The following is a 27,460-nucleotide window of genomic DNA, read 5'->3' as shown; positions in this document are numbered from 1 at the left end:
GTCTGTGTTTATGTGGGCGTTCATGCAGCGCTCCATGCAGCCTCCCTGTCAGGCCATGTGAGCACAGTGAAGCTGCTGTTGGAGAGGGGAGCGATGGTCGACTCTCTGGATGTGATGAAGCACACGCCGCTGTTTCGGGCTTGTGAGATGGGACACAGAGATGTCATACTCACACTCATTAAAGGTTGGTGTAGTTGGCGCACATGTCCGAGCATCCTAACAGAGGTGTGGACTCGAGTCACAAATTTGATGACTGTAGACTCGACAAAATCAAAGACTTGCAACTCAACTTGGTCTTGAACACCAGTGACTCATGACTTCACTTGGACTTGGGCCTTTTGACTTGAAAATACCTGATATCTTCCCCTAAGCCCAAAAATGAAAAAGTAAGTACTGTAAGTTAAGGACTTAGGACTTGACTCTGGACTTTCCTGTCTTGACTTGTGACTTGCAAAAAAATGACTTTGTCCTATTTCTGCATCCCAATAACTACACTGTTTCATTTTCTGTACCACTGTGTTCTGAGTATTTATCCTTACCATACCATTCTAGAGTCATAGAGGCGATACTGAATCACATGATGTCTAAGATTATTGGAATGTTGCACATCATAAGACTTAAAGTGTGTTCCCTCGACTGAAATGTAAATGTAATGAATAAAGGTTCAGCACGTGTGGACCTGGTAGACGTGGACGGTCACACAGCTCTGCACTGGGCAGCTCTGGGAGGGAACGCTGAGGTCTGCCAGATACTGATGGAGAATGGAATCAGTCCCAATGTACAGGTATGAATGAGAACACGAAAAACATACGCAGAAACTTAAAGTCAAGATGAAATTAAAAAAATGCATTTTTGACCCTTTTAGATCAGATCCCTGGCCATATTATACACCTATTAAAGGTGCAGTGTGTAGGATGTAGGGGGATGTATTGGCAGAAATGGAATATAACATAATAAGTAGGTTTTCTTCAGTGTATAATCACCTAGAAATAAGAATCGGTGTGTTTTCGTTACCTACCTAGTGAGTGGGTCCTCATCTATGGAGATTGCCATGTTGCGCTGCCAAGTTTCTACAATAACTCAGAACGGACAAACGAAACACTGGCTCTAGATAGAGACATTGGTGTTTTCTTTCTGGCCATTGTAGTTAGCAGCCCCTTCACGACAAGAGCGTCGGAAAAACACACTTTTTTTAAAGTGAAACTGCTTTACTCAGTGTTTTTACCAGTGTACATCACCGTGTCTGTTGGTTTTGGAGAGGGGAGACCTCTGTGGATAATTCGGCTCCTGGTTAAAACCTCCTGAACGTTTTGATCTTTAGTTGATTTGAAGTTATCAGAGAAATAGTGAGCAGACATTAGCAGGTGCTAGGCTCAAAGCTGTCTCCGATGAACCAAACAGAGTTGGAAAAACACTGATTTGTAACATGAAGCTGCTTTATTCTGTATTTTTAACTGGTTTAAATCACTGGGCCTTTGTTTTGGAGAGGAAGAGACCTCTGCGGATAACTTGGCTCCTGGTAAAAACCTCCTGAACAATGAACACTGAAGGATTCTAACCAGGAGAAGTTTCAGCTGGTTGCAGTTTGCAACCCTCGCCACTAGAAGCCACTAATCTCCTTGAATTTTACACACTGCTCCTTTAAATGATATATGTCAAAAAAAATTCTCAACCAGGAAAGTCATGGCATCCACCCGTCAATCAATGTGCAACTTTTAGCCGCACAGAGCTAAGATTAAGTTTGCTAGCTAGCAACTGGATGCATGTATCCGTGACAGCTTCAGATTATGTGCAAGGCATTTTACAGTGGACTGCTTCAGCAACTAACATTACATGGAACATACAATGGATCATCTCTCTATCTAATATCCAGTTGGTGTCCACCGTTTGGGCCTCACTGTTACGACACGCCTGCTTTTAAACAATCAAATAAAATTCTTCCCAACATTATATCCCACCCTCCTGTCCTGTTTCACTCAGAAATATGTCAGGAATCTGAAACTACATACTCTCGAAATGCTGTTTCATCTGGACTTTAAATGAAGTACATCAAAATCTTTAAACCCTTGTTTAATACTCTTTATTTACAGTTACATAGTAAATACAGAAGTGCTGCGCAGCTCTACCTTTCTATCCACCATCCTCCTTTAATGCACAAGATCTCCAGTTTAGCAAAAGCAAACATGATATAACAGCAGTCTGTTGAACCTGAGAGTTCATTTCAAACCAATTTAGTCAGAAATGATATGTTCCCAGCATCCATCTGTTGCACTTTTCCATCTGTATACTCCCACAAATGACGACAGTAACACACAGTGGCGGGCTTTCTATCCACCAAACAAGGAGTGTAGATATGCCTCCCATTAATTGCACCAAAAATCACTTGGAAGGCTGAGGTGACATATCCAGTATGAATCACAGGATAAATGTGGAAAATGCATCTTCCTCTGCACTGCTTTATGAGCAGTTTGTATAAATCCTGAGCACCTGACTGTTACATATTTGGCTCCTACTGGGCAGGACCAGGCAGGACGGACTCCTCTGCAGTGTGCTGCTTATGGAGGCTACATCACCTGCATGGCTGTTCTCATGGAGAACAATGCTGATCCAAACATACAGGACAAGGAGGTAAAAATCACCCACACGTCTGTCTATGTTATGCTGAGCTTTTGGATACAGATGTAGTTTGAATGGGTGCTCTTTTGTTGGGTGCACAGGGGCGAACTGCTCTCCACTGGTCATGTAACAACGGCTACCTGGATGCTGTGAAACTGCTGCTGGGCTACAACGCCTTTCCTAATCACATGGAGCACACTGAGGAGAGGTGAGGACAGAGAGGGGACTGGAGGTGAGGAGAGGGCTTGGAAATGAATGAATGAATTACACTGGTGTCTGTGTTGTGCAGGTACACCCCTCTGGACTACGCTCTGCTGGGGGGGCACAGCGAGGTGACTCAGTTCATGCTGGAGCACGGCGCTCTGTCCATAGCAGCCATCCAGGACATCGCCGCTGCCTCCATCCAGGCTGTCTACAAGGGCTACACCGTCCGCAAGGCCTTCAGGGAGAGAAAGCAGCTCCTCATGAGGCATGAGCAGCTGCGCAAAGATGCAGCCAAGTGAGAGACGAGCACACACATATACACACTTGTGCTAAAGCTTTAGTTTCTATTGCTACATGATGCTCATAATTGTTCTACGACTCTCATAAACATTCTTCTCTCTGTCACATGATACCTTCTGTGTTTTATGCATCACTCACCCCTGTTTCTGTCTTCATTATCTGTCTCTGTCTTCTTCTCGCCTATATAGGAACAGTCACACTCTCTCCATATCTATCTTTCTCTCTGTCATCCCTGCACACACATACGTCTTCCCCCTGTCTTTCTCTTCTGGCTTGTTCTCCCTTTGTCATTTGCACACCAGTCTCACCTTTATCTGTCTTGCACGATGCATTTGAGGGCACACTGACTTCAACTTTTCTTGTTATTTCAAACAGGCAGTTTTGTTGAGATATGAGTATTTCATGGGATGTTTTTTCTCCCAAATCTTCCCTTCTTACCAGATTTTCCTCCTGGTTAATAACCACGCTGCGACTAATGCTGTGACGAATAGCTGGCAGCGCTTTGCACGTGTCCTCATTCAATTTAAACTTGGTTTTCCTGCACGTTTGCAGATAAATATCGGACAGCACTAATATTCTTAGTACAATACTATTTGTAGAATTAGATTCCAGTAGTGGCCGAAAGGGATTGTTTCCGACTCATGTGATCCAAACATTTCCAATAACTCCAAAACGTTTAAAGCCTAAATATCAAAATTTATTGAGAAAAAAGATAGATCTAATCATGTTTAAAATTCTCAACAAAGTATTCTAATCCGGTCCATATTTGTTGGGGTTTAGAATTTTAAAAACAAAATTTTCTCCGCGGTCAAAAAACTGTTTGCTGCACACAACGGGAGGCATGCACCCATATTAAATTACATTTATTTATTAAGGAAAGTTGATTTGATTAAAAAAGACTAACTCATTTTATCCAATAAATCACTTTAGTCAAAAATGTTTAGGGTGATGACGACAGACACTCGAAGCTTCATTCAAAAGCCTCAGTGGAAATTTTAAATGTAAAAAAATGAAATGTCGTAGCTGTGACCAAACTTTTAATTGCTCCACAAATAAAAAACTGTCTTTGTACAGAAAGGGTACCTGGTAATGTCTTGACATCAGAGCTAACCGTCTTTATCAATTGAAGTTATTGAGGAGCACGTTTAACAACAGCTACTGGACACCTCATACTCGTCGTCGTACTACACCTTGACTTTTCCTGTTCATGTATTGCATTTCAGACTAAACTTTAAGCCATGTTTATAATAGATCCGACTGCTTCTTGTGTGTGTTCAGGAAACGAGAGGAGGAACAGCGGAGGAGAGAAGCTGTGCAGCGAGTCTCAGTGGTCGCTGCAGAGAAACGGAGGGCCCCTTTGGTGAGAGCAGAGCAGGAAAAGCTGTCCTTGGTAAACATTATAGAGGACTTAACCATGAATGACTCAGTGGTGGAAACGAAGAAATCATCCAGAGCTGAACGCACTAAGAGCAAAGAGGAAAGGCTCAAAGGTACACGTGCAGACATTCTTAAAGTTGCTGTGATGGAAGTTGCAGTTTGAGTTGGTGGATTGTGGCTTGGCAGTAATAATATGGTGTCAGTATTAGTGGCTAAATTAAACTTTAGACTGAGAAGTTTTATGAGTGTCTTGCTCATTCGTATGAGGTGGGATATTTGTTATATTAAAAATTACATTACTCAAAACTCCAAGATAAGGGACTGTTTGTTATCTATGAGGAGGAAGGGGTGGTGCAAAAAGGAGGAGGCATGTGAAACAATTTTTGAGCATTATATTGGCTTAGAGATGGCTGCATTTTGTATTTATTTTACCGCCGATTTCTAAAGAAAACGTATCTACTTTAAAATTATACCATTTATCATAATCTGAAACTGAAAAAACTGAAATTATTGTTGGATTTTCAAATTTCTGACAATCCTTGGACACATAATGTGCAACAAAGGCTTACCTCATAAAAAACATAACCAAATCTGAGTTTAAAATAGTGACATCTCATCAAAATCACTTTATTCTATGTCTCATTTAAAATTTGGCCAAAAATAAACCGTTTGCACTAACTATGCAATAACTATGATGCGGGTGTCACGCCAGACTGTCATGGTGAAGAGGGAGCTGAGCCAGAAGGCAAAGCTTTCCATTTACTGGTCCATCTACGTCCCAACCCTCACCTATAGTCATGAGCTCTGGGTAGTGACCAAAAGAATGAGATTGCGGATACAAGCGGCCGAAATGAGTTTCTTCCGTGGCGTGGCTGGGCCCAGCCTTAAAAATAGGGTAAGGAGCTCAGACATCCGGAGGGAGCTCGGAGTACGGCTGCTGCTGCTTCGCATCAAAAGGGGTCAGTTGAGGTGGTTCAGGCATCTGATCAGGATGCCTCCTGGGCGCCTCCAGTTAAAGGTGTTTCGGGCACGTCCCACTGATAGGAGGCCCCGGGCAGACCCAGAACACGCCAGAGGGATTACATATCTCATCTGGCCTGGGAACACCTTGGGGTCCCCCAGGAGGAGCTGGAAAGTGTTGCTGGGGAGAGGGACGTCTGGGGGGCTTTGCTTGGCCTGCTGCCCCCGCGACCCAGCCCCAGATAAGCGGATGAAAATGGATGGACGGATGGATGGATTCATGGATTTTGTCTTCAACTTTTAACTTTTAAACATCAATGGATACGTTTTAAAAATCAAATTACTTATTCATGGTGGAAGGAGGGTCATGGATTTTATCACAGTCACTTAGGGAGGCACAAGGGGAAAAAAAGACCTCAGCCACCCCCCTCCTCTGATAAATAAAGAACAGTCCCTAAATACTTCCATGAAATACAAGCTGCATTTGCAAAAGTAAACTCACAAAAAGCAGAAACATTTTGCACAAAATATCTTGTATGCTTTCTTCTTCTCTCACCAGCCCACAAGAGCAGATCCTCCAGAAGAAGTAAGGCAGCTGAACCACATGAGGCTCATGATGCTTCAAGCCTCCACAGACACGTGACAAGTGAAACTGTGCCCGCTGCTCTCCAGACCACCAGGCTGAAGGAACTTCTCTCTCCAGCCTGCTGCAGCCAGCCACCCAGTCTCAAACCCAGACCGCCCTCAATCCCCAAAGTCAGGGAACGACCTGCCTCAAGCACATGCATTCCTGCAAGCGTCGCAGCGACAGACCAAACTGACACTATTACCAGAGAATGCATCCTTCAAAAAAAGAGAGACCCTCACATGACAGTACAGACAGCCCCCGGCAAGACTGATGCCCACTGTGCTCCACAAAAGCACAGAAACCACAAGGAGCAGACTTCAGAAAAGGCCGTCACCAAAGACCAAACTCCCTCATTAAGGAGCAGTTCATCTTCAGACCACAAAAGCCCCTCGAGAAAGACTCTGTCTGCCACACACGCACCCATCTCGACACGCACACACGGGGAGCACAACAAAGAGCAGCGCAGGAGGAGGAACGATGCTGCATGCATCATCCAGCGAGCCTGGCGAAGGTGAGTTTACGCTTGTACCTGAAGAGGTGTTCAGTAGCTGAAGCCTCTCAGGCTGTGGGAGAGTGGCAGTGCCATGTGGCGCCCACATGTGCCCTCTCCCACATACATGCCAACTCCGTTCCCAGCCCTCCTGTAACCCTCCCCCCATGTTTGGTCTGGATGCCATCAACACTTGAGCAACGGGGGGGAGAGCGTGGGAGATGGGTGAGACGAGGAGGCAGGGGACAGACGGGCTATAATCTAGAGCTTTCATACTGGTTTAACAAGAGGCTAAAAGTTCAGCCGTGCTGCTCTAATAGCTACCAGCAGCCTTTCTTTGCTTTTCCCTCCTCTTACACACTCTGCGTTTCTCTTAGAGGCTGCCAGTCCGCCGCAGGAGGCCCTCTGTTTCCATTCAGCTTCACAATTATATTCTGTATGTGCTGCCTATTAACTGCCTTGAATAAACTCTGTTTACTTTGTTTATGCTTGGTGAGTATTAGTGTGAGGACTTGCCAGCTTTTAGACCTTTGAACACGGTCTGAATTTTTTTATTGAGCGCCGTGCATGTGTATGTCCTCGCATGGATGTGTGTGTCTGCAGGTTCCACGCACACAGACAGAGAGAGGTACGAGCCCGCGAGGAGGCAGCGTCAAGTGATACAAACCACGCCCACATCAGGAAGAAGATGGAAATCCAACCTCAACCCACCAAACTGTCAGCGAGTAAGAGCTCGGTGCTGCAAAGCATCTACGGTGAGATCACTGCTCACACTCAGCACCGAAAAAGGATGTCACAGATTCAGCATGGGTCACACATACAGTATATAACCTGATGTATATTGTTGAAGGGAGCAATTACAGACCCTAAACAGTCCCTGAGAGCGATGCTGTGGTTTGTATGTCTGGTAGTTTAATGGCGTATTAATCAGGTAGATGGCACGCTGTTTGGAAATGGAAGAAGTCATTATTCTAACACAGTGTGTCACTGTTTCCATCAGCTGCAGATTCACAGGTCAGAATTGAACAAACGTAAACTGTGACATCAGAGCTGGCTGAAGCTGAAACCAACACGGGAAGCACATTCTTGAATTAGTCAGTCACGTGGGCTTTGATTTAATTTAAGTCAGTGAAAGTAAGAGTGAATGTGCACAGGGACTACAAGTTATAAGATAAGTTTGGTGATATTTGTATTAGGGGCAACTCTCATGAAAAAAAACAACAGAATTCATTCATCTACTTAGTGCTGCCTGTGTATCTAAATCTTTAAATATCTGACTCCACTTTACAGCAGAGCGTTGCTGCTAGAAACACATTAATGAGCCACACTGGGTGACATATTCCTTCGGTACGATGAAGGAAGGAAGGCGTAAGGTATAATGATATCTTGATCTGAATTGATATATTGATTCATTCATTTTCTGTCACTACTTATCCTGTTGGGTGTCACTGTGGGTCTGGAGCCTATCCCAGGGTGAGACGCGGGGTGCACACTGGACAGGTAACACTGATGCGATTCTAATCCGGAGATGTTTCAGCTTAATCTGAAATCCTCACCGCTTAACCCTACTATATCTCCCTAAATCTTACACACTGAACTTTCAATCGGTGATAGGCAGTTTCCTTAATACACTGGACATGTTTTTGTTATTTTAGGTGTTTGTTTGTGACCATTAAAGGTTAAATAAATGAATTTCAAGGCCCTAGTGAGGATCGAACTCACGACCCCTGGTTTACAAGACCAGTGCTCTAACCACTGAGCTATAGAGCCTTTGTTATATGCCTCACATCAAGTATGATTATTGAGACTACACCTTGAACAATCATGGGTGTGGGCCCTGACGAGATCAACCAGTTACAGGAGTGTCCTGAGCTTTGTTACACAGCACCAGCTGATTGAAGGCGGACACTGTTCACATGATGTGACTGCAGATCTAAATATAGATATCTCCAAAACATTTTCCTTTACCATCTTGAAAGAAACTACGGCGAGACAAGGGCGTTCATTTCAGGGCTCTCAGTCTCAGCTGCTCCTGGACATGCTTCTTTGACGCACTCAACATTGTTAACAGAGGAATCTGGGAATCAGGATGGTTGTCATGCCGGTGTAGAACATGCTGTAAGTGACCAACTCTGCGAACAGGAACCCGTGTAAATGTCTGGGTGATGCTTCAGTCCACATACCAGGACAGTATCAGTCTGGTGTCCTGTGTGGAACCTCTGCTCGGGTTTCGCCCCACAGACAGCGCTGACCTTCATCACACATCACCAGGTGATGATGGGAGAATGGGCAGAAACCTTGCAGCGCCAAAACATACAAGCACACACGCCATCACCGCTCACAGACAGACAGATAGACCCCCCACCCCCCTCTGACGTGGTTCTCCCCTCCCCTTTCTCACCTCACCTCCATCTCTCTCCCTCTCTCTCCCCTTCCCGCTCTCTGACAGTCCTGGCACTGTGAAAAGTTCAGAGCTGTCAGGGGGAATGTCAGACGACTGCGTAGAGCTATCAGCTGAACACACACAAACCCCGACACAGTGCCACACACATTCATGAGACTCATTCTCACACTCCTTTTTTTTTTTAACTTAAAGTAGACAGGCATTTCACTCTGGACTGGGTCACACTGCTCCGCTAATGATCATAACAGGCAACTTAAAAATGGTTTAGTTTTACCTCAAAATGTATCTGTAGCGACAGGCATGGAGAGTGAAATGTGTTTTTACATCCCAGATGCAAAACTACACGTATTTATGTGGCACACAATTAGCACCTTCCACTAGCCAAATGCTATTAAAATAGTGGCTGGTTGATTCATTCACAAGCCCCCAAAACTCAATGGTCAATTGAGTGGCTGTTAAATTTGAACATTCACTAGCCATTTGGCAGCTGGACAAAAAAAGTTGAAGGTAAACATTCGTGTATTCTAACTTGAACCCTATTTCCCCATGTTTTTGTGTCTGAGTGACAAATGGGAACAATTTTTGAATCTGGTTCAGTAAGATATCCCTTAAACTGTAGCGGCAAAACTCCTAAGGGTAGGTCGTCCCGCTAATTTATGTCCCTTGGGGGCAGTGGTAGCTCGGTCCATAGGGACCTGGACCGGCTCAAGTCCTCGTCTGGAGGAAATAGGGAGTGTGATCTGACAGCTGGAGAGGCGCCAGCTCACCTCCTGGGCACTACCAATGTGCCCTTGAGCAAGACACCGTATCCCCAATTGCCCAGGGCGCATGTCCACAGGCAGCCCCCTCACTCATTTAATCCATGTATAGGTCCTGTTTGTACATGTGTGTGTATTTCAGTTCGTGTGTATATGACAACAGAGTGAATTGAATTTAGTATATCATCTTCTTCTTCTTAAAAGTGCTTTCTTTTTGCTGCAATCATGCTCCACTTGTCATTATGAGTGTCTGACAACATTATGGAAAGAACCCTACAGAGAAATGAAAGGGTTTTCTTTCCCCCTATACTGATCTGGGGTCTCATTTACAAAACAGTGTGTAGGATCCATATTAAAAATGTACATATAGGGGCACTGGTGGCTTAGTGGTAGAGCAGGCGCCCCATGTACAAGGCTGTTGCCACAGCAGCCCGGGTTCGACTCCAGCCTGTGGCCCTCTGCTGCATGCCACTCCCTCCCTCTCTCCCCCCTTCACACTTGTCTGTCCTATCAATTAAAGGCTAAAATACCCAAAAAATCTTTTAAAAAAATGTACATACAGACAAAAGCCAAAAATGGCATGTGCCAAAAAATATCAGTCAGTTTCTACAATGAGGCTTCCACCTCACCATCTGCATCGCCGATTTCCTGTCTCCAAAATGTCTTTAAGCATGGTTCAAAGTTTCTCCCATTATGTCTGTTTTTATACATCACAACTTTTGCGTGGGAAGTGGTATATGCCTCTTTCAGGCCTTGTTTTGTGTGTACGCAGTGTTTATAAATGAGACCCCTGGTGTGTTTATCATTGTGAGTAACCAAGTCTCGCTTAACGGAGAAGTCTCATTCTGATGTTTTTTCCCTTTTTTTATATTGTCAAAATTAGCAAAATATTCAGCCATGACAATGAAAATCTTTTAGGTAACGATAAGATACACTGTCTGTGCAGTTACACAACACACTCTTCCTGACACTGCTCTCTCCAGCTCTAACTGACTTTTCCAACGTTGTGTATTTTTTTTTTTTTGGCTTTTATTAGACAGGACAGATTGTAGTGTGGGGGTTGAACGACATGCAGTGGGGGGGTTGCAGGCCAGGGCCGAGCCCATGACTGCTGTGGCAAGGACGATGTCGCCATATGTGGGATGCCCGCTCCAACCACCAAGCCACCAGGCGCTCCTTCCAATGTTGTTTTTACTGCAACAAGTCACCTTTTGTAAGATTTCCGAGCGAGACTTCTCCTTGAGCGAGATGTGGTCACAAAAACAAACAGACCAGATCAAGTGAAAGATACGGAAAAACACTTAATTCCTCTGTAGGGTTCTTTCCATAATGTTGTCAGATACTTAAAATAACAACCTGAGCCTGTCAGTGGCAAAAACAAGCACTTTCAATAGACACAAATTGACGGTTCACAATTGCCTGCAGCCTGTCTCTCTCAATACTGAACCACTTTCAAAGATTGTTGTTCTCTTTAGCCACTTAGACACAGAAAAGGGTAAATAGGGTCAAGGTTGAATAAATGCACAAGTTTCCCTTTAAATTTGGCACCCTGTGTGTCCAATAATTGCCGTGTGCAAGCTTGAATAATTTGCTGATGAAAAAAATACAAGACCTCGTGCAAACACGGCACGTTAAAAACACAATAAAGTTTAATTAGTTATTTCCACTGTGCTCCTCGAACATGAGACAATTACACACTAACTTCCTCCTGTGGAATTTCTGTGTCTGTAGTTAGGTGGTGATAAGTAGCTCCTGCAATACACAGGGTAGTTTTTTTGATGATGTAAGTATTTGTTTGTTATTGTGAACTATTTTTTAATAATATTAAGGCCCTAGTGAGGATCGAAGTCACGACCCCTGGTTTTTCAATCGGTGATAGGCAGCTTCCTTAATACATGGGACTTGTTTTTGTTATTTTAGGTGTTTGTTTGTGACCATTAAAGGTTAAATAAATGAATTTCAAGGCCCTAGTGAGGATTGAACTCACGACCCCTGGTTTACAAGACCAGTGCTCTAACCACTGAGCTATAGAGCCTTTGTTATGTATGAGAAAATCATCTGTGATTCTTAACGCTACACCTTGAACAATCATGGGTGTGGAGCCTCACTAGATCAACCAGTTACAGGAGTGTCCTGAGCTTTGTTACACAGCACCAGCTGATTGAAAGCTGAAACTGTTCATATAATCTGACTGTAAATCTAAATGAGGATATCATCTAATATTTGTCTTTACTGTCCTTCAGGAAACTCTATGGCCAGACGAGGGCGTTCACTCCGGGGCTCTCAGTCTCAGCTGCTCCTGGACATGCCCTTACGCACCCAGAGCCAGTGTAAGTGAACGCACAGACACACACACACACACACACAGTTCTGATAAAGTAAAAGCCTCTACAAGGTCATTTTATGTGCTTATTCTACAGTGAGCGGTATAGACTGCGTGCACCTGACCGATGCCGTGAATCAAGCCCGGCAGTACTCTTACCACTTGAGACCACATAGTGCTGGACAGGGGACCAGAGGCCGGGGAAAACATTGAAGCCACACACACGCACACGCGCACACTTTCATATGTTCTTTGATGTTTTCTCAGCTGGCTGGCGGCCTCTCCTCTATAGAATTACTTTACACATTGTTCGCTCAATGTGGCGAGCGTTCTAAAATTAAGCCATATGACATCAGAGCCATGACCTCACAGGGTGGGGTTAAGTCTACAGAAAATGGTGTGTGTAAAAGATAACCTTTCATCCATTGTGGAAGGAACACATACACACGCCATCTCCCTCGTTCTCCGTCGCTCTCGCACACACACTGAGATAACCTTTCCTCCTGTTGTGGAGAATGAGGCAGTCTATCAACAGCCGGTCATACAGATAGCCCACCTGCAGCCACGGACACACACACACACACACACACACACACACACAGTTACTTTCTACACAACAGTCTGGTTTCTAAGTGCTTTACCTCTCAAGAGAAAGATGTATTTCTCTACTCTGCAGTTTTTTACTTTACTATACATTTGCAAAAAATAATCCATCATGTATAATTTTAGATGTACCTCAATTTCTTGTTGTTTTTATTGTATTATATGAAATAAAATAAAAATTGACACAAAACACAGCGCACTTGGATTTAACTTTATTTTGCTTTTTCTTTTTTTTTTTTTACTGTTTCATTTTTGTAAATCAAAAGTCGCTAGGCTCTTTCAGAAAGCACTGGACAACGTTTGGCAGCAACAATCCAAAGAGGCAAAAGGGGGACAAACAATTACCAGGCCAACAATGAAGCAATGAAGAGGCAGCTTAAGACAGAAAAAACAAACTGAAGTTCACGAAACAAGAATGTGGAGTTTTCACTGTCACAATTAAAAAACATGTCACTCCACTGTATTCCTGTCTGAAGGTTTTGTGGTATGAACTCATCGCGTTTGTGCTCTGTGAGTGTTTTGTCAAAGTCACTGTGAGATGTTTGAGAGGGGGAACTGAGCAACACACCAGGTGCCGGTCTGGTGGGTGTGTCGGTCAGTACATGTCTCGAAGGCCCATGTTTCCACGGCGAGCCGAAGAGCCGTGAGCCACGGTGACGCTGTAACAGTAGAGTAAGTCTGTCAACCACTGCTCCCTGGTCGCACCCCGGGAATACCTCTGAAACACACAGAGAGAAATCATGACAAGTTAACATACATTATCTCTACATACAGTGACGAAAATGATGATAACAGTACGCTTACAGGAATTCTTAACCCAGAAAATAACCATTTATATGTGTATTAGTCATACCATGTTACCCTGAACCCTGAAAACACCGAACATTTTGATTTATTGATTAATTGGGGACCATGTTCCAAACATCCTTTTATGAACCATCTCACAGAATTAACTCGCAGTCGTGGAGGGGCTGCAGCCTATCCCAGCTGACATTGATTAAAGGGCAGGGTACACCCCTGGATAGGTTGCCAAATTATCTCAGGGACAGACAACCATTCACACCTATGGGGAATTTAGAGTCACCTAGCCTGCATGTCTTTGGATTGTGGGAGGGAGCTGGAGTATCCAGAGAAGGCCCACGCTGACATGGTTTGGGAGGCTGACATAGAGAGAACATGCAGACTCTGCACTCCAGACTCCCACTGCCTCTCACACACAACTGGTGCGGTATAATCCAAGTCTCATTTATCCAGTCGTATGCTCAGTACTGTTTTTTTGGGGGGAGTTTTCCCCTCTTGAGGGCCAAAAGGACAGAGGGATATCGTATGCTGTAAAGCCCTCTGAGGCAAATTGTGATTTGTGATATTGGGCTTTGTAAATAAAATTGAAAATTGAAATGTGGTCCATAATCAATCAATAAATCAGTATGTTCACCATTTTCTGTGGCGGCATGCAAGAAAAACAAAGTTTTATTCCCAAATTCAAGGTAACACAGCATGACTAATTTACAAGTGGTAATTTTGTAGGTGAAGGATTACTTTAAGGTGAAACCTATACCAACAGAGTACTTTACTTTGATACCTTTTTTCTACTTAATTAGATACCAGTCGTCTGAACATGAGCATTCAATTGTGTAAAATGCCACCAGACACCACAGGCACATCATATGACCATACTTTAGACCATGGCCAGGTGGCATCTCAGAGCACTGAACTACCAACTCCATTGAACACACCACACTCAACCACAAACTGTATGGGTTGTAGCTGCTGCAGTAGTGGGCCAATCACATGTTGCAGTAAATGGAAGAACACTTGCGGTGATTGGCGTGCAAAATCATACACATCTTTTTCCAGATCTGGGTACAAAACATTCAAAGGCAGGTATCGTTTGGCTGGAGAAGTTTCGATACTTCGGTCTTTTATCTTAACAAGTTATAATGCACTGATTCCCAGTCCTACCATACTATACAAACTGTAGTGTAGCCTTAAAACCATCCCTGTGAATGTCCTGTCTGAGCTGCGTTTACCGTGAGGTGTTGGATGATCTCTTGCAGCAGAGCAGCGTTGGCCAGCAGCTGGTTGTGGAGCGGCGTGTGCTGCAGCAGCATCGACAGGACCTGTCCGAGCTGCGGAAGCTCCTCCTCACTCAGATCTCCAATGCGCATTAACTGCAGAACCATCCGCAGCAGGCGAGGGACGGTGCTCAATGCTGACACACAAGCACCCCATATTGCCTCCCTGCAAATGTGACACAAAAATGTTTTAAACCCAACTGTTGTAAATCTTCATCGCCTGATAACTGCAAAGTGCTCCTATTGAGGTCAAGATCTGAAACTCAGATCAAAGGGTTGTAGTTAAGGATGCACCGATACTAATGTTTAAAATTATAATTTGGCCAATGGGTTAACATAATTTACCTTCACCCAATACTCATTTTTACTGAATAAAGCTTGAACGAATCACAGTGTAACTCAATACAACCTCAGTTAGTTGTTTGTTCCGGCCACTAGCTGCTAACGTCTAACGTTAACTCGTTCTCCTCCTGTTCATGTAAACATGGACTTGTTTTTCACAATGTAGCTTTATCATAGAAAAAATAGGGTGAATCCTGGGACATATCGATAATGAAGTTTACTGCCTTTTTTCTGTCCCGAGGGCGTCCTAGGAAAGATGTGTTTGTCCCAAAATGTTTTCTATTTCTAGCTTGCATAAAATTAATGTGACATAATGGAAAAAAATTGGCCACTGCCATCTGTGAGCGTCATCTCATTTGCCGACAGGCCGATGGCAGTCGACAAAGCAAGTATCGGCCAACACCAATGTTTGGCTGATATATCGGTGTATCCCTAGCTGTAGTCATTCAACACACGCACCTTTTGTGGTTGGTTTCAGCAGGTAACTCCTGCTGCAGGGTGATGAGCAAAGACAGCAGGCTGAGGCAGCACTGAGACAAGAAGCGCAGCACAGGCTCAATGGGCAGAACAGACAGGTCCAGTAACCTGGAAACAGCTCTGAGCAGCCCGGCAGCCATACTGTCAGGCACCACCCCTAAGTTGGTCTGAGACACACACACACACAAAACAGATACAGGATGTTTATTCAGTATCATGTTTTCAAAGGAAGACAACAGCAGTAGAGCTTAGACTGAAATGAGCACTACATGATAGATAAATCATCAACATCATTTCCTGCTTAATGAAAACCGTTTCTTACCAGGTATTTGCAAATGCCATTTTGTAAGATGTCAAAGCACTGGGACTTTGAACCCAGAGTTTCCAGACAGTGGCAGACTTCCTGTGAATTATACAAGCAACAATTTCATATCAAATCAGCTTCTTCCACAGAATTCCTTCATAGACATTCTGCGAACAAGTGTGAAAGAAAGACTTTAATTTTAGTAATTCAGTGTAACCACAGTACTTCCTGCTTCCAGTTGTAAGATTTAAGACAGAGAGAGTGCTCACATTTTTTTTTTTTACCAAGAAATTTCCATGACTTTTCCATGGCTCTGAGGCAAATTTTCATGACCGTAAATTCTCTAAAATGTCTGTGTATACATGACAAATAACAATAAATATCCATGTCAACATTTACCACAGTAGATCCCAACTATAATTAATGTCAGGCTATGTGGTTTGATACAAAATAAACATTTATTTAAGTAAAGCTGACGAATCACTGAGATGTTTACAGAACTGAATGTGTCAGACCCTGAGTGCTCCATTGTGTAACCCTAACTGACACATATGAATGAGAGGCAGTGAAAGGTTTTATAGTCTGATTTTTAGTTTAAATCTTGAACTCTGCCGTGGACTATAAAAAGTGTTTCTAAAAATTCGAACTACACTATGTCTTATTTTCTTTGGGCTTCTGAAGTTGGGACTGTGTTGTATCAAGTTTGAGTTTCTGTCACAATTCTGGGGATAACTTTCAAATACTGTCATGGAGTTACCGATACACCAGCCCAAACCCTGTTGGTCTCCATTTCCATACAGATGTGTTATGTCAGGTAATGACAGCTGATCAGGATTGCAAGCAATAGTGGCTTTTGGATTCTGAATTGTACTAATCCTAAGGAACACAACAACTAATACACATCTTTCCCATAAAAATGCCACAGCTGGATGGCAGGGATGGTTCGTAGATTGATGCATGAGTTTGCCTGGGAACCTCTAGCTGTAGGCTGTTAGCACCATATGCTGAGGTTAGCTCAACAAGCAGACTGGCGTGTGAATCATTCACACCATGACGAGCACAAATGAAAAAGACCCGTCCTCGGGTTCCTGGTCAGCTACAACAGCAAAGGAGCAAGAATTGTGTCTAAGACTAGGATGGTGTGTTGGCATTGCTCCACTGTTGGAGGGGATGTTGTAAATGTGAACACCAACGTGTTAACGCACATTCAACGACTGCAACACCCAGATGTGACGATCACCAAGACAAAGAGGAGACAAACTGGAGCCCAACTCCTTGTCCCCGCTGCTTTCATGCAGCCTTTAGACGGAGCAATTCAGTTCTGTTAACCCTCTGGAGACTGAGGGGCCTCAGAGTACTGCAATCATTTTGGCACTCTCTAATGTTCCAACTCACATGACTTATTGTATTTAGCACAAGTTCAGCTACAAAAATATTTATGTAGTATGTATTTCATGATAATACTTTTCTTTAAAACGGGGTTAAATGCCCCCTTTGTTTACCCTCCACCGTGGTGGGTTGGCCAAATTCACCAATTCCATTTTTTTCATTTCCATCCTTCGAGCTGATGCATTGGAAAATTAAGAAATCTTCTCCAACAGAGATTTATGTAGAAAATCAGTGGTAGGATGGTGAAATGAAACAGCAGTAAAGATATTACAGAGAAACCCTAAAAGAGAACATTAAGTAAAAATTGGTCTCAAACAGCTCTAACCTGCTTTCATCAGACAAACAACACTGCTGCTGTAAATAAAAAGAGCCCTACAGCTCATAAAGAACACCAGAGTATTTCTACATTCCTCTCTGGATGGAGTGAGGCCTTCACTTTTTTGTAACCACAGGAAAGAGTCGCTAAACAGCACCTAAATTTCATTCTTGTCGGGGAGACAAGATGGATTTCAAGCCAATAAAGCCGCCACAAACTTTTTAAAAGTGAAAAATAACCCTCAGCTTTTCCTCATTAACTTCAAATCCAAATCAAATTTCTCATTAGCTTTTATCACATTGAGGTGTGTGTGCGTGCTGAAGTGCAGGAGTGAGTGGCGAGCCAGTGTGTGTCAGAACGGTGCACCTGTTGGCATTCTCGCCGTCATTAAAAACAATCCCGTCTCATTAGTCGAACCAGAGTTGACACAGTCCGTCCCTTAATGCCCCCCCGCCCTCGCCACCGCGTGTCCCCTCCCTCCTCCTTCCCGCCACTTGCCTGTGATTGACTCAGACAGGGAGATGAGAGAGGCAGGATCTGAGGGCTTAATTGAGGAGCTGAATTAGTGATTATAAGCCCCCCACTTGCTCACACACTCACACACACTTGCCCCGGGGCACAGTAACGTTAACTGTAATTTCTGTGCAGAAATGTCACACTCCCATCATGCCATGGGCTCTCATTAGCATTTGTGCATATCCACTATGCCCGATAACCACGCATCTCCAACCTGCGCAACGCGATAAAGGTTCCCCCTCTCAGCCGTAGTGCCACGATAAAGCTTCCACCCTCTGAGCTCTATGTGAGAGACAGACAGAGACCAGAGGGGGACTGAAAGACCACAGCTGTGTCCAGAATATCAACACTTTTCAATTTTCAAAACAATGCCTTTTCTTCCTCTTCGTTCACCAACTCCCTTCTAGATTCATTTTCAGTGTCGCGTCCAAGTCTTTCTGATTGGCAGTGGCTTTGGTATGAGTTAGAATGTATGTGAGGTTTAGAGAAACTATGGTAAAAGCGTGTGCAGTGAACGCACCTCAACAACATCCCAGTGGTGTGTGAACTGCTCCAGCAAGGTGGGGTAGAGGCTGAGAGGTGAGAGAGGGGAGGGAGGCAGGGCGCTCTCGTCCTCCTGCAGGGTGGCGAGCTTGTCGGACGAGAAGCCCGTCAGGGTGGAGAACAAGAAGCTGAGGTAGTCCGCGTCCTGCACAGCCGCTTCCTGGCTCCCTACCGACCAGCCGCTCAGAGACGACCTGGAGAACACAACAAGTGAACACAACTGTCGACTCAAAATCTGCGTAACACCCAAAGCTGGAAAGCCACAAGCATTTTTAAAGCTCGTAATTTTTGAATTTTCAGAATTTTACACTTTTATACAACTTATTTCCAAACCATAAAAAATCCTGCTAACGCATTCCTCATCACTTTTCATGGGACTAATCATGATGCCCTGATTTGTGAAAGCAGCACATTGAGAACAATAGTTCACAGAAACACATTTGTGAAAAATCCTTCCTTGTCCCGAGGGGAGGAAAGAACTGTAACAGTAGAAAATGTGAGTGAATAACAAGTGTGTTTTGTGAAGCCCGGGAGGCACATGCACACAGAACTGTCTTCTCAATACTTCATGACGACTTTGCATTCCAGCCTCCCAAAGAGCTCTTTGTATCATACCCATTACACACACATCCCATCCCATCTGAGCTCAGCACTGCCTCTCCTCAATTTATATAACACTGCCTTACTGACACAAGCAGACATACAGATGCATGTAGATACACACAGCACTACAGGGAGAGGTAAGCTGTGTGTAACAGAATATACAAATTTAAAAATGACTTTCATTGTCACCCGTAGGTTGGATATCAAACATACAGGGCATCCACATCAGCACCTGTCAACAGGCAGGAACAATTATATGTCAGGAGTTCATCTGCGAAAGCGCAATACTGCCATCTGATGGTGCTTCAAGTGTCCAGCTACTCCCTAATTCACTTAACTGACTCCGAAAGTGTGTCAAAAATCTCTCTCCTCATGGCTTCATGTAAGGTAAACCCAATCTACTTCTACTAACCCCTTGTGTGCATGCTTTTAACACCTCCAACCTGAAATTAAGTGGGTCTTGGCACACCTGCAGGATGGAGCGTGGATCAGTTTCAGTGGACCATGCATATACACCTATCAGCTGCAACATTAAAACCACTGACAGGTGAAGTGAATAACATCTATCATCTTGTTACAATGCGATGTTCTGCTGGGAAACCTCTGGTCCTGACATTCATGAGAGTGCCAGGACAGATCAATTACACCCCCCCATGGCGGTGGCCCCCGAGCAGGACAATGCACCATGCCACACAACGAAAACTGTTCAGGATTGGCCTGAGGAATGTGACAAAGAGCTCAAGGTGCTGACCTGCAGATTCCCCAGATCCCAATCTGATCAAGCATCTGTGGGATGTGCTGGTACCCCGCCTCACAACCTACAGGACTCAAAGGATCAGCTGCCAACACCCTGGTGCCAGACACCACCAAGAAGGCCCTACAAAGGATCAGAAGTACCTCAGGGGTATCGACATGTCCCACAGTTGCTGAATCAGATTGGGATCTCAGGAATTCTGAGGCTGAGTCAATGGCTTGTGCTGACATCTCTTCTCAAGTCTGACGCATTAGGTTGAAACTTCACTTGTGGATGTGCTAATAAACTGCACTTAAGGGAGCTACAGTGTGTGTTTATTGGTATCTTTTGGTCCACCATGTACCTTAAATGGTTTTTGGATGTGTGCGACTACTATACTTTTTTGAGAAACGGTAGCTCATGGTCACAAATACTGACCAAACTTTCCTGGGCCATGGAAATAACATTGGAGTTCTTACATTGGATGGTGTTCCATTTTAATATGCATTATGAACTGTACCCCTGCCTCCTTTTCCCTCCCTCTCTCGATTTCTTTTCACTTGTGTTACATAAAATAAAAATATAAAAACAAGAGTGTCCCCCTTAAACACACATGCCAATAAATTGAGGTCATGTGGCATCCTGCGAGAGTTTGACAGTTCACAAGCTCACCGGAAGTGTATGATACGAATCAGAGAGGCGGCGAGGCCGGCAGAGAATCGTCCAGCTGTGCAGCAGCAGCTCAAATTGGCCAGAAGAGACTGGGACATCTTGGGCAGAAAGTAGAGCAGCTGCACCATTTGTTGCTGGGACTCTGCTGGTAACAGCACCACAGCTCCGTCCTGTGGATCTACACACACACACAGACACATAGATGCACACTTCATGTGTAATTGCGCAGAAACAGCACTGCCCTACATCCTCAGGGGATATAAAATGAAGCTCTGCGAAGAAAATTTAAGAGATACCAGGAAAACCAGACTATGTTCGGACCAGTAAAAAAAGACACAGATAGAGGCACAGCCACTACAGTAAGGGCTCAGATAATGTGTGTGTGCGTGGTGTTCTGTCTTTCTCTGACGCACATGCTGATGTCAGAAGCCCTCAGACAAAAGGAGTCTTGTGATGGTGAATTGCTGGCTCTGCGTCAGTTTCTATCTGACCCCCCCTTCCTCTTCTCCTGGCCCCCTCTGTCACACACCAGCCTAACTATCAAACCATCCTCAGAGCAGCGGATGTGTACGGGCTTATCACAGCTTTCAGCCTCCGGTTGTAGTTCAGTCATACAAAGTTGTATGGGGTGGGAAACATGGAGTTACATTGCCTCCTAGGGAAACTGCGGAGTAACTTGTGGTTCATAATTCTCTTAGTGACATTATTCTCTTTGGTAATCTGACCACTGTTGCTTTATTCTGTGTTGTATTCAATAGATTTATTTTTCATTAATTCAGTAGTGGAAATAAGACACATCTTAATAGAAAGCTTGCTTTTTATTGCATCTCCCTTTAAAGGTCCAGTGTGTTATATTCAGGGGGATTTAGTGGCATCTAGCAGTGAGGACTGCAGACTGCAACCAGCTCAAACTTCTCTCCTCCTCGAAACAAACATCGAATAAAGCAGTTTCACGTTCAAAATAATCTGTGTTTTTTAACGCTCTTGTCACAGAGGTGCTGCTAACTAGCGTGGCCAACGTGAAAACACAAATGACCCTGTCTAGAGCCAGTCTGTCTCATTCTAAGGTAACGAGAACACAGCGATTCTTATTTTCAGGTGATTATACACTATAGAAAACATACAATTTTATATTACACCCACACACACTAGTCCAGAGGTGCACATTTCAAACCACATCAGTACAACATCAGCTATCTGTACCATACGAGCTGGTGACAAATTACTTCTCAGGCATGGCTGAGATGTAAATCTAATAATTATATCTAATATAAATAATTATATATGACATAGTCTGACTCACTGAATGTAGACTGTGGCTATAAACCTGCCATTAGCTGACTATTTAGGCCCCTTTGCTATCTACTTGTTAAGGTTTTCAAAATCCCCTTCACTACAGGAAACAACAGCAGCAATATCTGAGCTAACTTTATTAAAATGGCACGTTATGACAAAGATTTGGATTGTGCAATAAGGCATGCCTGCTCTGTCCTTTCTGTGAATTGTTATTAAGATCTACAACACATAAAACAACTTGTGAACACACCTCGGAATAACCCAGAGTCCATCTAATACCAAGACTCCCGTGCCCAGTGTTCATCCATTTTCTAAAAATGATCAGCCTAAGTTTATTTGCACATGACTTCACCAATTTACTGACCCGTACTGCTTCACACAAGCTTCTGCCTGTTGTGATAATGCTCTGCAAGAGCCACATACAGTAGCAAATTATCTGTGGTTTTATTGGGTCCAGTGAGCTCCTCCAGAGCTACAGTGCAGTCAGGCTTCACCTCTAGGGCACGGATTATCAAATTATGTTTATCGGTTTATCAGTAAAAATTTAATAAGGCAGTCAACATTTGTCTTGTTGCTGGTTTTTGTGGCGTTTTGTCTGGCAGAGATTAGTCATTTTAATGACTGTGCTCACCGCCCAATGTGCAAATGGTCCACCAAAACAAGTTCTCTCCTTGACACTATTTTGCAATGGCATGGACGCTGCATCCTGGTCATAGCATTGCCCAGGGCCCTTGTGATTGGTTTAAAGAGATACAAACCTTTCTATAACACTGTGGAGACAAGTCTGGCTATGCAAGACTGTGTAAGATATCAGATTCTCTCTGATCATTGTCTCTTTGTTTGTCCCTTTGAGTGTGCGTACCATAGAGCCTGCAGGCGTGTGTCTGCAGACTGTTCAGAAGGTCTTTGTGGCCACGAGATGCAGCAGCCTGGATGGACAGGATGAGTCGTGCAGAGAGAGCAGGGTTACGGTGGCCCAGCTGGGACAACTGCACAGGAAGAGATGCCAACCAACGACACAGCACCTTACTCCTTCAGAGAGACAGAGGGAAGGATAACATGCATAAAGGTGCATGTGAACCAAATGTAGCCACAGTTATGGTAAGGAATGTGTCCGGATAAGAAGGCACATGTTTAACTGTTGCAAATAGACAAATAAATATGTAAACATTATTTTCGTTACATCAACACAGACCTAAAAAATACACATCTACAATGCATCATTTTAATTATTGCTAACAAGGTTTCAGGGTGTTTCGAGGAATTGTGAGTTTTGTTTTCGTCTAAATATTCACAGATTCATCTGATCAGATAACCAGACCGCTAGTGCCAGCTGACCTTGTGAGATGTAGTGTGGCTGTGCGAGACTGTTAAGCAATTATGCAAGGATATTGTGTTTTCTCCTACAAATCAGGTACATGTACATTTAGCTGTATACAAGTGCAGTAAATTTCCGAATGCTGAAACAATGACTGAGGTTACCTCGCTATGTGTGTGTGTCCTTGTTCCTGCAGGTAGAGCTTGCTATAGAAAGACAGCAGCAGAGATCGCGTCTGCAGAGTCAGGTGCCTCTGCTTGTAGTAGACGTACACTGCTGCCAACAGGTCCTCTGTCACTGCTGCGCAAATACAAACACACAGACAGATATTAATGTCAAAATGACATTTAAAGATGTCTTCTAGTTCATAATCTAGTGACCTATAAGTTTGTTATAATGCATTGAAATTTGTGAGTGTACTGTGGTCAACATCACCTTATTAATATCAGTGAACGCTTCTAATCTTATTTAATTCATGCTTTTACATGTGATTAAAATCAGACATTTTCACAATACACCTCACATGCTTACTTTTGCTCCTCTGTGTGAGCACCATCTTCCACACAGTACCCAGCAGCATGTGGAGCTGCCTGCAGCTCAGTTTCATTCCGCTGCTCAGAGTGTCTCGCACAAACGTTCTCAGAGGTGTCAGCCAGTCTCCGTCCGTCTCTCGACCGAGTCCTTGCCTCTGGCTGAGGGACACCATCACCTGGCAAAGTGTGATGTTAAGGGCCAGAGGCTCCACTGTTAATCCTGGGACGGCTGCACTCTGCTTACTTCTACAGGAAGGGCAGTGGGATCACAGGAGTTAGAGTGAGTTTAGTCCTTCATAACAGTAGGTATAAAAAGAAGATCCTGCTTAGTTTATTCTTAAACCAGTTCCCTTCAGTATTAGTTCAGTAGTAGCAGTTCAGAACTTTGGAGCTATGTAGCAAACCAGCTCACATTCTCACCAGTTTTGCATGGAACAATTGTTATCAAGGATGCGTCATCAACGGAAGGCATCGCACAACACACACTGGGAGTACACACAAACTTTTGTTCTGTTATTTTTTACCCCAAAAACAAGCATAGACCATCTAATAATGAGACCACTGCTCATTCTTTTTCAGACAATTTCTCACTTGAATTCTCCCTTGTTGCCTTTTCCATCCTCTCTTTCCAACCTGTAGAATATGAGACACCCAGTGATGTCGTCACAGTTCGCCCTTCAGGTTGAGGAAAACCGCTATTTTTTGGTTCCAGCTGAGAACCAACTTTTCAGGTTTTGAACCAATTTATTTCTGGTCAAAATTAGGTGCAGGAAACGGAAAGAACCAGTTCCATTTTGGGGGCAAAGGTGTATTAATGTAATCTGAGCCTGTCAGAGGCCAAAACAAGCACTTTCATTGCCCGTAAGGATTACATTGAAGCCTGTTTTGCTGCTGATGACTGCAACGGTCTCACTCAGAACTGGACCTATTCCCACAATTGTTGTTCGGATTAGCCACTTAGACAAAAACATGTGGGAAAATAGAGTCCAGGTTGAAAAATACCAAAGCTACCCTTTCAAGGAAGGGGGATGTTAGCTTGAGATATTAACAATGATGTTCCTTACCTTTTGAGATCAACCTTCTTCTTATGTTTGGGTGTATCCAGAGTATCGTAGGGAAAGTTTTTCATGAAGTGCTGCTTAAAATCTCCCAGGTATTCTTTGTAGAACCAAGCATCCTACACAAAGACAAGACATTTTTTTAAGCAAACCTTTTCTTGTACAAGAAATAGCTTTGTGATATTTGCGCTCTCCATGTCTCACCAGTGCATCCTGGTGCTCCTGCTGTGGTGCCAATTTTCTCAGCAGCTGCAGAATCGACAACACCTGGAACATTACTGACATGGCATCTGGACTGAGCAGGTGAGCGCCGTCTGTGGTGTTTGAAGGAGAGTCACTGGTACTGGCTTCTACCCACACTTCCAGTAGAAGAGGCACCAGTGTGGCTGCGAAGCTCTGGACAGCCTCAGCTGAGTCCAGACCCTCACCCACTGTGGGTCCAGGGTCCACTTCTGGTCTACACAGCGAGAGAATGTAATAAAATAATTGATTAAATTCAACTGAAACAAAGTTGATAATCTGTTATGTTTATATAAATCCCATCTGATTCGTATTTCTTGATGGTTACAGGACTTAGGGATATCATACCTGAGTTTGAAGGTGGACCGTGGAGTTGGTTTGGCCCCAGAATGCTCATACACCTTAACTCCAACCCTGCTGTAGGTGAGCTCTTCCCAGGTGAGATGCAGAGGTGTAAGCCTGCCCTCTTCACGGGAGCCAAACACTCCTTCAGTTGGGACAAAAATATCACTTTCTTCAACTACTGCCTGCAGAAAGCGCCCAAGCCTGAAACACAAGTGAAACAAAACAAACGGTTAGCAGCAGCTAGAATTAAATTCTTCAGATTCTGTGTGTACATGGCCTCCATACCTGAGGAGCACCGAGAGTCGCCACTGCTGACTAGTCACTGCCCTGCTGGGGTTGACTGACAGTGCCCAGGTCCGTCCCTTAGCATCCTGGGCCTTTTTCTTGGCTCCTCCGCTAGTTTGTCTGTGAGATATCAACTCTAGGAAGTCAGTGAGGAGTACTGCAGGCCGTGCTGCTAGCAGAGCAGGGTAGTGTTCCAGCAACACATCAAGGACCTTCATGGCGTCCTCCTGGATGCCTGCCTCGATGTGGCTCATGGCACAAGACAGGTGGGCACTGAGGAGGGGGAAAAATGGTGCCACTCGTTCTGCAGGCACAGACTGTGCAATGAACCTGAAAGCAGAGCACAGTTTAGACAGTTTATAAGACACAAAAGCAACTTATTGTGTTGCTGTACTCCTGTATCAGTGTTGCTTCACTAACCTGAGCACTCGTGTAGCTGCCATACGAACATTGCCATCCTTGTCTGTGAAAACAGCTGCCACTTCAGAAAGCAGTCGAGAGAGATGCTGCTCTAGCAGAGAGGGATTAAGGGACAGCAGCTCTCTCAAGCCCAACAAGGCACTATTTTTCACATTGGCATTGTAATGGTGGAGCTGGGACAGGAGGTCCTGGTGAGGTAGGATGGAAGAGAGAAAAAAAAGACACATTGTGGTATTCCCAAAATGAATTTGTAGTGATAGCAAGTGAGGTGTAAACACAGATGGAGAGCTTACATTGATACCAAGCTGCCTGTGTGTGGTGGGGCCACTTGTGTCTCTCTTCAGCTGCTCTGTTAGATGGATTCCCTTTGTGCGAAAGTTGGTGTTGGTGGCATTATCAGCTTTGGGCTTCGTCTTCCCCACCTTTAACTTGACCTTCTGGAAGTCATCCTGTCTCTTCTTCTTCTTGGACTTCATCCCTGCAGTCTACAATGCTCTCTGTGTAACCAGACATGCAGGTGAGATGATAACTGAATGAGTGCATTAATTTCATTAAGAATCACACTGGCCACAGGCACGTTTTAACATGGCGGGTCAAATATGATAACATAAATTTTGTTTTCAGCTTTTACTCCGAATAATCAAACCAGGGGAGCTTAATCCACAGAGGCACAATAACTGCACCTAAGCTAAGACAGATAGCTTGTAGCTAACTGTCTCGTTGTCTCGCTGTTCTTTATTTTACTCACCACAGGAAAAAAGTCTTGGTTGTTACAGTCAGAATATTATACAGCATCAAACACTCACTCGGAGTGAGTAGCACCCTGCTAACAATTATCAGTACACATATATAAAAAAAGAAAATATTCAGTTTTCTATCTCGTGTTGATAGCTTGGGTCCTCAAACTCTGTGTACAGTCTCGTTATATGTTCAGCGCACAACTGCTGCGGGGCTTAAAACATAAAATCTATTTAACTGGGACTCTGTAGACGCTTCAAATATGCCCAAGCACACATACGTGTAATAAAAGTGAATAAAATACAAATTAGTCCTGAAAATAATTTACGTTTTCGATATCTTGTTTAATTTCCCTCCAGCAAAGTGTAACGGTAAACCCCGGTGTACAAAACGAACGTCTTGGCATAGTTGTCCACACAAGTGCCTGTAAAATATTTCGATAATTAGTAAATAAAATAAAAATAAAAATAACAATTTGAATATTATAAAAACCAAAACTGAACGATTTGATGTGACTCAATTTTACTCACATTTTTATGAGGTTGCTTTTGGGTTTTGTTATAAAATAGTTAAAATTTCTTCTTCTTTTTTTTT

The 27,460-nt window shown here is 43.8% G+C and overlaps 2 protein-coding genes and 2 non-coding genes across 7 annotated transcripts in view; 1 reads left to right on the top strand and 3 right to left on the bottom strand.

Annotated features, from left to right (window-relative positions):
• Positions 1-13,055, top strand: part of invs (inversin) — a 31,943-nt gene extending 18,888 nt beyond the window's left edge. For 2 of the 3 annotated variants that reach the window (XM_050047286.1, XM_050047284.1), the window contains exons 10-19: positions 29-184; positions 663-784; positions 2,521-2,628; positions 2,718-2,824; positions 2,906-3,115; positions 4,399-4,610; positions 6,017-6,596; positions 7,179-7,330; positions 11,981-12,067; positions 12,158-12,858. In XM_050047286.1, the coding sequence (XP_049903243.1) occupies positions 29-184; positions 663-784; positions 2,521-2,628; positions 2,718-2,824; positions 2,906-3,115; positions 4,399-4,610; positions 6,017-6,596; positions 7,179-7,330; positions 11,981-12,067; positions 12,158-12,273 (1,850 nt within the window). In that variant the 3' untranslated portion in view covers positions 12,274-12,858. Of the gene's footprint in view, positions 1-28; positions 185-662; positions 785-2,520; positions 2,629-2,717; positions 2,825-2,905; positions 3,116-4,398; positions 4,611-6,016; positions 6,597-7,178; positions 7,331-11,980; positions 12,068-12,157; positions 12,859-12,929 lie in introns of those variants that run through there. The other variant, XM_050047287.1, reaches the window with a different exon arrangement.
• Positions 8,273-8,345, bottom strand: trnat-ugu (transfer RNA threonine (anticodon UGU)). Its single transcript has one exon. It is a non-coding gene; the product is annotated as a tRNA-Thr (tRNA).
• On the bottom strand, positions 11,700-11,772 carry trnat-ugu (transfer RNA threonine (anticodon UGU)). The gene has a single exon. It is a non-coding gene; the product is annotated as a tRNA-Thr (tRNA).
• On the bottom strand, positions 12,854-27,282 carry tex10 (testis expressed 10). Of its 2 annotated transcripts, none has more exons than XM_050047289.1 (16): positions 27,195-27,282; positions 26,422-26,625; positions 26,129-26,316; positions 25,709-26,038; positions 25,427-25,624; positions 25,043-25,295; positions 24,845-24,957; positions 23,779-24,026; positions 23,412-23,547; positions 22,792-22,961; positions 20,634-20,811; positions 18,603-18,819; positions 15,880-15,960; positions 15,540-15,724; positions 14,694-14,904; positions 12,854-13,381 (listed from the first exon to the last, which is right to left on the bottom strand). In XM_050047289.1, exons 2-16 carry the CDS (start codon positions 26,602-26,604, stop codon positions 13,259-13,261), a joined length of 2,814 nt encoding a protein of 937 aa, XP_049903246.1. In that variant the 5' UTR covers positions 26,605-26,625; positions 27,195-27,282; the 3' UTR covers positions 12,854-13,258. The 2 variants fall into 2 exon arrangements, with proteins under 2 accessions (XP_049903246.1, XP_049903245.1); XM_050047288.1 differs by lacking the exon at positions 27,195-27,282 and adding an exon at positions 26,877-27,179.
• Between the last annotated feature and the right edge of the window lie 178 nt (positions 27,283-27,460).

The sequence above is a fragment of the Epinephelus moara genome, chromosome 6 (genome assembly GCF_006386435.1).
Source record: "Epinephelus moara isolate mb chromosome 6, YSFRI_EMoa_1.0, whole genome shotgun sequence".
Classification (NCBI taxonomy): domain Eukaryota; kingdom Metazoa; phylum Chordata; class Actinopteri; order Perciformes; family Serranidae; genus Epinephelus; species Epinephelus moara.
The sequence above is the reverse complement of the archived record's forward strand: the minus strand, read 5'-3'. Positions and strand labels throughout refer to the sequence as shown.